General features: G+C 38.8%; 1 protein-coding gene across 1 annotated transcript; it reads left to right on the top strand.

Moving 5' to 3' along the window:
• The first annotated feature begins 1,383 nt into the window (after positions 1-1,383).
• On the top strand, positions 1,384-9,469 carry LOC140225685 (E3 ubiquitin-protein ligase NEURL3-like). Its single transcript, XM_072305331.1, has 3 exons — positions 1,384-1,420; positions 4,672-4,749; positions 7,815-9,469. The coding sequence occupies exons 1-3, from the start codon at positions 1,384-1,386 to the stop codon at positions 8,012-8,014; spliced, it is 315 nt and encodes a 104-aa protein (XP_072161432.1). The 3' UTR covers positions 8,015-9,469.
• Positions 9,470-10,514: the final 1,045 nt, after the last annotated feature.

Here is a 10,514-nt window from a genome sequence, read left to right as displayed (position 1 = left end):
GTCAGACGCGCTGACCACTAGGCCAACCTGGCCGGCAGCAGAGCAGAGTTGGACTTACTAATCTTCAACGAGTATCCTCAACATCGACTTCTTGATGACGGGTAGAAATTGTACCTCATGGAGATTCAACATTTCCGGCAGCCTGATTGTTGAAATTTTGTGTTTGTCGGGTAGACGTAGATGACGTAGGTTAAGGTGATTCGATGGACGCCATATTTTATGTCAGAACGGCGTGCGATATATCGCATCGATTGGTTCCATTTTTTCAGCTACTCGTTATTTTTCTCCAATTTTGAGATTGCAATTATGTTGTCAGGAGACTTAAGCACTCACTTACCAATTTTAACAAAGAAATTCAACGCAATAAAGGCGTGGTTTTTTTAGAGGGTAAATATCACATTCGAGTGCAGTTTCGATATCAGTATCGAATGCGATGTTTTCTCTCTAAAAAAAAACCACGCCTTTATTACGTTGAATTTCTTTGTTAAAATTGGTAAGTGAGTGCTTCAGTCTCCTGAAAACAGAATTGCGATCTCAAAATTGGAGAAAAATGACGAGTAGCTGAAAAAATGGAACCAATTGATGCGATATATCGCATGCCGTTCTGACACATTAATGACATCCATCGAATCACCTTAAAAGGCGGAGGGTGATCGGTCGGCTAAGTCTTATCGCTGCTTTGTTGCACCTGTGTCGGGTTGAACTCACGACAAGTCAACGGGACCTCTTGTGTTTCCGACAGTATGTCGTCCATTCCACCTGGCAATGGCATGATGAAGCAGCGATGATACATCTAGAGTACCCTCATAGGGAGAGTATGGACAACTAGAAAATATGAATGTTAGGTTTGATCAGGTCATGTAGCTCTTAGTACCCAAAAAGGCAGCCAACCTATGAGCTCGATTAACCAGGGTTACTAATTCAAACTCCAAGAGAAGGTACACTGATCAAAAATCATAATAGAGCGTATAAACTTTTGATTTCGCATACATGTTTTAGTTTCAAAGTATTAATCCTTAAAAACGCTTGTTTACAAAGCCCTGTCGGCCCTATTGATTCATCTTTCAAACGCATTGGTTGGCAGTGGCACATTTCTAGTGATTTTCGTTTTTCACGTTGTCGCCCTTTTGGGCACTAAGAGCTACATACTTCAAGTCGTCCATACTCTATCCGACCAATCACGCTCCGCCTTTTAACCTATTTCATCCATGTCTACCCGACAAACACAACTATTACAACCCCAAAATACCTTTGAATCAACTTTATTTTCCAGGCGTTCGACAGAATTTTTCCTATTTTGGCTTATTATTCAGCAGCCATTGTTTTTCAAGGATCCGATAAGTTTTTGTTTGAGGCAGAAAAAAAAACTTTAAAATTGTTCGAATGGCTTTCTGCGTTCACAATACACGATCTGGTCCAGGTGCGTGGTTGACCTCGCAGCGTTGTATCGTAAATTCCCACCATGCGCTGCTCACATATCGACGGTGAAACTACCAAACCACGTATCTCGGTTTGCGACGTCGCAGACTTCCTGTCATACTTTATTTTTAAAATGAAAAACTACTTAACGTCCAGTCTTGAAAATTTCTGCGATTTTTCCTTCTCGTGCGGAGAAAATTCTGTGAAAATTTCAAGGAATGATATTGATTTGGTCTACTTCAAAAAAATAAAATGTGAGCGTAGATTTTTAAAAACTGCAAACGAGATACGTGGTTTGGTAGTTTCACCGTCGATATATTAAAATCTCTGTGAATTGAAAGCTGATCAGGTTGATATGTACGATTACACGAGTCAACACACCTTTCAACGCACCTTTTGAAACATTGTGTTGGAGTTCACTGCTTCTTTTCCGATTTCGATCTCTTAATGGCAGATAGCAAACATCTTCAGCAAAACGTTCATGCAGCTAACTTAAAACTGTCAAAAATCGAGATACGCACTGCTGCAATTTCACCATCAAAATAAAATTAGGTGTTGGGTTGTCTGAATCACTAGGTCTAGCTTATCATTAACTAAAAGGTGTGTATTATTACGGAGTGGTGTTAAAATGAAGACTTTCTCCTTGCAGGTGAGCCGTACCGGGAGCAAAAATGGACGGATAGACGAACCATAGGAAAGTACGGCTTGCGGTCCATTCGGGAATTGCCAGAGAGTTTCCAATCATTTCTGACATATCTTGGCAAGTTTTTGAACATGCAAATAATTATAAGAACGTACAATCACTGAACGGAGGCGGAATATTCAAAATTATGGGCCATGCCCCCTGGCCGCTACGCGGCCAAACCCCCAGGGGGTGCTCTGCGCTCTCTTAGGTCCCTCTCGACAAGAGAACGACTTAAAAAAAAATGAAAAGATTTTCATACCGGACTCTCCTTTGTCTAATTTCCCTCTGGCCGGGAGCGAATAGACCAATAAGAATCGTATGAAAAAATCGTCCTTTATTTCAAACTTCACGCCGAGACTGACAATGAAACGAAACGGAACGAACAGGACTGAGCGTTACGTCGCTTTTGGATAGTCTCTAGCAAAGGAGTATACTTGGATTGCATTTTGCAAAAAGGAACCACTAGCATTGCAATGTTGCTAAGATTGTGCAACTTCTTTTGTTCTGGAGGAAAAACCCGATTATCCATTAATAGTTTCTATTTTACTCGCTAAAAACTGTGAATTTAAGACAAAAATTACCATCTAAACATAGTTTTTCACGATTTCCACAATTTTATTGCAAAGGGTGAAGTTGCACAATCTTAGCATCATTGCAATGCTAGTGGTTCCTTTTTGCGAAATGCAATCCACTTTAGATTCACTCGCCTTACCCTACTAACAGACCAAGATTCAAAATGTTCCGCTTCGTTTAATTTTCCACCAAATTTGAAATTCCCGCCATTTTTCATTGGCGGGAATTTTAAATTTTGCCCCACCCCTTTCTATGCTCACTAGTCTACTCTCATATAAAAAACCTGGGCATTATTTCCAAACTGATTACAACAGGCTCATCTAAGGACCATCACTAGTTAATTGCCGCAAAAATCATGGAAATCGGCCCAGTAGAACGCTCAAACGAGCTGTGACAAAAAATAAAAATTTACATTGTTTGATTGTTCAATTTGAGAGAATTCGCAATGATACCACGTAATACAAAAAATTCTGGGTCATCTTTTCAAAATCTGAATATAGCACGCTCATCTGGAGACAATGGAGATGTTGCATGTGTGCGGAATTTGCAATTTGATTATTGATTCATATGTAAAAGTTTGCAAGAAACACGATGGTGCCACTGGTTTTCTCTGAAATCAACTCCCAAGCTCAAAAAAAGCTCTCACGTTGAGGCCAAAATGGAGGGGATAGGTATCCCACGCTATCCTGAGAGCCCACATCTACATCAAGGCAAACTCTTCATGCGAAGATAGGGAGCAAATACATTGACAGGGCTGCCACTTTATTTGGGTACCCTAAAACTGAAAACACGGCTACCCTGCGAATAAAGTGGCAGCCCTGTCAATGTATTTGCTCCCTATCTTTGCACAGAGAGTTTGTCTTAATGTAAAGGTGGACTCTCAGGATAGCGTGGGATATCCCCTCCATTTTGGCCTCAACGTGAGAGCTTTTTTTGAGCTTGGGAGCTGATTTCAGAGAAAACCAGTGTCACCATCGTGTTTCTCGCAAACTTTTACGTAAGAATCAATATAGTCAAATCGCAAATTCCTCACATATGCAACATCTCTATTGCCTATCGATAGCCGCAAAAATCATAAGAATCGGCCCTGTAGAACGCCGAAATTAATTGTACCAAATATGCAAATTTGGGAGGTCTTGGAGCTTATATGTATGAGACGTAACATTGTTTCAGAAGCAACAATAATAACCTTACTAAAGCAACGAATGTTAAAAACACTTTTGAATATATTCAGGAGACAGCTCTTGCAAACAATTGTTATGATGATCGTTTAGGAAACCCTTTTTGGGAATTTTTTAGTGAAATTTATGAGATATAAAACGCACAGCTCTACCGCCGAAAATAAATGGATGCTGATTTAACATTCTGGATATAAAAAAGTGTGCGAGAACTCACAAAGCGCTGAATGAACCGGTACATCAGTTACTTTAGCAATGTTGAGATGTAAAATTAACTGCTGTGGCGGTTAATTGAGCGTTTTGTAAAATCTCGCACACTTTTTTACATCCAGAATGTTAAATTAGCATTCTTTTTTTTCAGTATCTCTTCGACGCTTTCTGGAACACTAACTTGACCGCCAAAGACCTATGCCCCTCACAGCAGCATACTGCCGTGCTCAGGAAGAACGCCGTATGAACATTCGAGAGTTGCCAAATTTCCCTTGATAAAACATGTATTTTGGACGACATTTCTGTACAGATTTCTTTGAAATTTCAGATGTATTAGATTAAATTGCGCACGAAATTGTCTGAAAATGTTGGAAAAAAATATTCACAATTTTCCCTGTAAATTCGGTTTTTATCGAAGGAAATTAGGCAACGTCTACGGCCTCATACGGCGTTCTTCCTTAGCATGGCAGCATAGTTCCTTTTCTGATAAATGCGATCCTGTCTTCCGTGAGAATCAGAAATTTTACTCCTCTTCATAATTTGCTTTAGGAATTTCCATAGTTTTACTCTCAGATCGGAATGTAACAACTTGCTTTGTTTTAATAGCCGAAACCGGTAGAAACCCGGTCGAAATCCAACGCGATCCTGCTGATAAACCGGTCGACAGTGTTGATGACGTGAATGGTAAGTCCACTATCAAACGGACGTATTTCTATCAAACAGACCTATAAGGAGGTGAGAAATATGGGGTGTGCTCGTCGAAGCTGCATAAGAAACAATGTAAAAGTGGGCGTGATTCCTTTTGAAGAATTGGAAAAGCAGGATTTTACATTCTACCAAACAGACCTATGTGCCAACTGAATGTGGAACTCATGAGCCGCGGGCATGGCAAGAGAGCATTGTGGACAGGGCTCATGAGTTTATGCGGAGGCGGATAGACGGGGGCGGCGGAGGCGAGCGGCTTCGTTACCGCTGACGTCACTGGCGCTTTATTATTCTCATTCACTCTTACGGCCAGAGAACTAACAAGCACACCCCATATTTCTCACCTCCACATAGGTCTGTTTGGTAGAAATACGTCCAAACATCCTTCACTAATGATTACTATATATATTTCCATCTCTTCTTCTCTCTTACTAATGATTACTGTATATATTCTTCTATCTTTTCTTCTCTCTTACTAATGATTGGTAAATATTTTCTTTACATTAATTTTTATATTAATTAGTGTGCTTGTTAGCAGTGGCATAGCGTGAATGATCGATTATCAATATTTCCCCATTTGAGTCCGTGGTAAAGAATCGATTGTTAAGGTATTCGGAGCGAACACCCTGTTAATTGATCCTTTTCCATAGGTTTAAATAAACGATCAATCGATATATCGTCACCTTCCAGGCAAAGTATCACAAGCGCCATGCGACGTTTAAAAATTTCCGCCGCCATTTTATTTTTTTACAGAGAAATTGTTCAACGAAGCTGTCCGAAAATTTCACTGAATTTTCTTTGTGCTGCCGATAAAATTTAGTGACATTTCCAAACAGATTCAACCAACAATTTCTCAGTAAAGAAATAAAATGGCGGCGGAAATTTTTAAACGTCGAATGGCGCTTGTGATACTTTGCCTGGAAGGTGACGATATCGCAAAGCACGCCACGCCACTGCTTGTTAGGATGGCACGGAGAGAAATAGAACCGCGCTCAGCACTTACTTTGCTTTAGCTTCCACCGGGTGAGGTGAAGTGCAGGAAAACATGTCGCCGAGTGGAGGAAGTACGTGCAAAAGCACAGGAGGAATGTGCTGAGGATAGTTGCCGGCAGTGCCGGGGTGCAGATTGGAAGGGTAAAGCAAAATCAACATCCTATCCGCCGCTAAAGCTGAGGTGCCTGGTGCTCAGCGCGGTTCGACTTTTCTCCGTGAGGGGCTAGTGCTGGGTGGACTGTCTATCCTCCCCTGACGTCGAGAGTAACTCATAGAGGTCTACCAGTCGATTTATTAATTTATTCTTTACATATCGCAGGCGCATCTTCAATTTTGGGTTCAGTAAATTGTATCGTTACTTTATAAGCGGGTTCTTGGGATAAATTTTAAATATTCATGTTCTTTTGTCTGGTCAGTATTGATTACTGTACTTTTATTTTTCATTTCACTACCTATACTCGCAGGAGCTATTGTTCGAAGCCGCGAGTATTCTAACGCGAGTTCGAAATATCGCGCCAAACACATTGCGGCCTGCGTTGAACGCAGATTAGCGCCTGCAAGACTGTATGAATACTTCTCGCATTGCGCCAAACGCTGCAGTTGGCGCGAGCCACATATTAGCGCCTACAAGACTGAATGAATACTTCTCGCATTGCGCCAAAAGCAGTGCAGTCGGTCAGTTGGCGTGAAAAGCGTATTAGCGCCTACAAGACTTTGCGTTCAGTCGTTTCACGCACATTTGCGCTGGATGCCCAACATGACACTCGGATGAAAGAAAGGTGGAAGAGACCAAGGGTGTCACTACTGCTCTGCATGACATCATACACCGAATTTTTCAAAGCGTAATATCTTGGTTCATACTGAACATAGGAAGTTGCTGTTTGGACAGATCTTATTAATCTTAGCTAATCTACGAGAATCAAGCATCAAAACACGATTCAGCGGATATGACTCATTGTTTTTAGACTCATATGACTCTTTTACGACGCAATATTCGACTGTAAGGGTAGGCTCGTGTTGCCTTCTCTGAACTTGAAAGCGAACAGACACGGCGTTAAGGTGATTCGACGTTTGCCATGTTTTGTGTCGGAGCGACGTAAAATATATCGCATCAATTCGTTCCATAATTTCAGCTACTTGTCACTAATTTTTAATTTTGAGATCGCACTTCTGTTGTCATGATAGTAAAGAATTCATGCACCATTTGAAAAAAATTCGACGTGATGAAGGCAAGGTTTTTTTTTTTTTTTTTTTTTTTTTTTTTTTAGAGGAAAAATATCGCATTCCATACTGATATCTAAACTGCAATCGAATGCGATATTTTTCCTTTGAAAAAACCCTGTAATTTATTTTATAATTTCTTTGTCAAATTTGGTACATGAATTATTCAGTCTAATGACGACAGAAGTGCGATCTCAAAATTCGAAAAAAATGACAAGTAGCTAGGGTTACGGGACGAATTGATGCGATATATCGCACGTCGTGCAAAAAATGGCAGCCGTCGAATCACCTTGATGAGAAGTTGGCCTCATTTGAAGTTGGTCTTTTGAGTGTTCTCTCATTTTGAGGGTGGCTATGTTTCACTGAAAGAAATATCTCGGTGTATTTACTAAGAAAATGGTAAAATTACCAAGAATTCAGGGTTCTATATGATCCCAGTTTTTTCTTGGTAAAATTACCATTTATGAAATTGGTAATTTTACCGAGAAATCTCGGTAAAATTATTGAACTTTCGCGGTAATTTTACTGGAGCTTGGTAAAAACGCCAATATTTTTTATCGACTGTGGTAGAATTACCGAGATAAAACGGCTAAGTTACCGGGAATTGATTACCATTAAAACTGGTATTCTTACCTGAAAAAAAAAAAAAAACAGTGAAAATACCGGTTTTTATGTAAGTTTATACCAGTCTGTTTTGGTAAAATTACCAATAAATGGTGAAAAAAAAGGGGAGATGGTAAAGGTACCAACGGACCTTGGTAAAAACGCCGAGAATTTTTTTTCAGTGGTGAACCTGTGATAAATATGAGTTTTTCATTTCTTTATTTCAGCCTGTCGCGTATGCTTTGGAAATGAGAAAAACACGCGTCTGAACCCGTGCGGTCACGTTGAAATGTGTATGACGTGTACCAAGACGCTGGATGGGATGGCAACCGAAGATCTGCCATTCAAATGCCCTATTTGCAAGGGCGATGTCGAAACATTTTGCTTAAACACTTCATCAGATCAACTGCCAGCGCCCGAATCCTGATCCTATTTACGTTTCCAAACGGACCGCGTTAAGTACGAGAAAGCAACCTAGGCATATTAGTTGCCAAATTTAATCGGGAAATTCAATTTCTTACACGAAAAAGGCTGTGCGGAGTTTTGTGCGAATTTCAATTCGTTTCCTGCATGCACTGTTAAAAATCCCGGCACGAAGCCCTAAGCGTGGTTCAGAGAACGCGTATCATTTATTCATCCATACAGGATGATCACAGAGTCCCGCACCACCATAAAATAAATTGATAGATATTGATATTTTTATATAACTTTTAAACATGCATTTTAGTTTAGTTTAAAAGTTAGTAATTGTATTAAATGTATATAAATTTAAATTTAACTAATATGAAGGTTTAACATTTAGAATTTAAAAACCAGAGCAATCTACTAAAAGAATTTATTTGAATTCCAACTAATTAGGTGCCAGCAGTTGCGGTTAAACCTAGATTTAACTAAGTGAATATTTGAATGCATTATATGGATTATAAAATATATTAATAAAACAAATTATAAATAAGGTAGATATAGAAGAATATATATTTTGTAGTGAATTTAAGATTCATAAAAAAGGTTTCAATTCTTCTTTAGAAATAAGAGTGTGGTGTGGAGTAATGTAAGATTTCAAAATAGTGCTAGTTTTACAATAGAACAAATAACATTTCTTTTATTACGATTTTTCGTTTTTGATTATTTTATTAATTTTGGTGTTTGTTGTGTTCATAATGGTTTACTTGACATTTGAATCTTTAATCAAATGTTATGATTTAGATAATCAAACTATAAAGTCCTTTTGAACAATTTTACCTTTGGTAATTGTAGTTTTTCTAGCTTTTCCGCCTATCCGAATTTTCTATTTAATGGATGAGACAAAAATCCTATCTCATTCATGCAAAGTTTTAGGTCATCAGTGATTTTGGAGTTATGAATATAGAGATTTTAGCAGCTTTGAATTTGACGTTACTTTTGAGCAAATTGAGAATGAGACTTGACATTTTGCGAGTATGCTAGGTCAAAGAAAACAACTTTTGGGAACGCTCAAAACTTTGAAGGGACCACCCGAAAGGGTAAAAGAGCAAAAAACCTAGAGGTGATAATTGTTCTACACAAGTAGTTGAAATACTCCGACTGCGGTAAAAGTCGAGTCGAGCAATGCAAATAGGAAAGTTTAGTAATACAAAGAGGAAATATTTCTACAGTCCCACTCTTCTTTGATATTCTCCTCCTGTTTTGCTATTTACCCTCATACTCTCGTAATCTATTTCTGTTTATTATTATTAAATTTTCTCCTCTTTTTCTCACTTAAAAGTGCCTTCTTATGAGTTTTCTTTGTGGTGAGGAGAGTCGTTTGCGACGTTGCAGTTTTCCACTTTTACTTTATTTTAATGCTATATTTTTAAATTTCGTATTTAATTGTAGTCTGTTTTAAGAAATTAGATGGATAATATTACTCATTTAATTACATCGTTTTGTCATTTCTCCTTTGAAACCTCATTCACACTCTCATACATACATCGAAGAAGCACTTCTCTGCAATTCAGACTTAAAAGCTACATTTTAAAAGCTCAAGCAAAAGTCTCCGAGTTTTTAATTTTTTTAATACGACTAGTGGTCATATTTAATAGGTATACAGCTTTTTTGTTTACATGCCTTCCTGGTCTACAGCAACCACTTATCCAGTGGTGCAGAGTCGGTACCTCTGATTCTCTTGTTGTCTTCGTTCCGTATGTGCCCTAAATTTTCGCAGAACCTCTGCCTATTGGAAACTTCCTGCCTTATTTATTACATTACTTGATTTCCTAAATTTTTATAATATTCCTATCTTGCCTCTTACATTTTTATCACTCAAATTCTATGTGCGCTTCACTGCACTCTTGTTTCACGTAGGAAAAAGAATCCTCACGATCAATACTTTCTCTACGAAGAGATAGCACATTAAGAGTACATCCCTCTTCTGCCGTGCTAAGGAAAAACGTCGTATGAACCTTCAGGCGTTGCCAAATTTCCTTTGATAAAACACAAATTCCCTGATGAAATTGTGAATATTTTCCTTCCAATTTTTCAGATAATTTTATTTGCAATTTCACCTAAGGTTCCTGAAAATATCGAGGAAAAACACCAATAGCGTTCCTTAAAAATAAGCATTTTATCGAAGGAAATTTGGCAACTCTCGAATGTTCATACGGCGTTTATCCTTAGCATGGCAGTATATTCAGTTTCACCACAAAGCGGTCGGGTGGCGTAGCCCTCTTGTAAAAGTACACTGAAAAAAAATAATATGCTGTTTTAGCACCATGGATGTCCAAAAGGCGCCCAATGAACGGTTGGAGGGAAGGGATTGAAGCGGAAATGTTAAGGTGCTCAATCCCCCAAGATTTGTGGTTTGAAAGAGAGCAGTGGAGGTTAGGAGTCGTAAAGCGCGAGGGAGTGCTGTAAAGCGACTTATACGTACGTATGTCCAAAAGGTGTCTGGTGATCCCAAGATACACCCT

Source organism: Bemisia tabaci, chromosome 10, assembly GCF_918797505.1.
Source record: "Bemisia tabaci chromosome 10, PGI_BMITA_v3".
NCBI lineage: Eukaryota > Metazoa > Arthropoda > Insecta > Hemiptera > Aleyrodidae > Bemisia > Bemisia tabaci.
The sequence above is the reverse complement of the archived record's forward strand: the minus strand, read 5'-3'. Positions and strand labels throughout refer to the sequence as shown.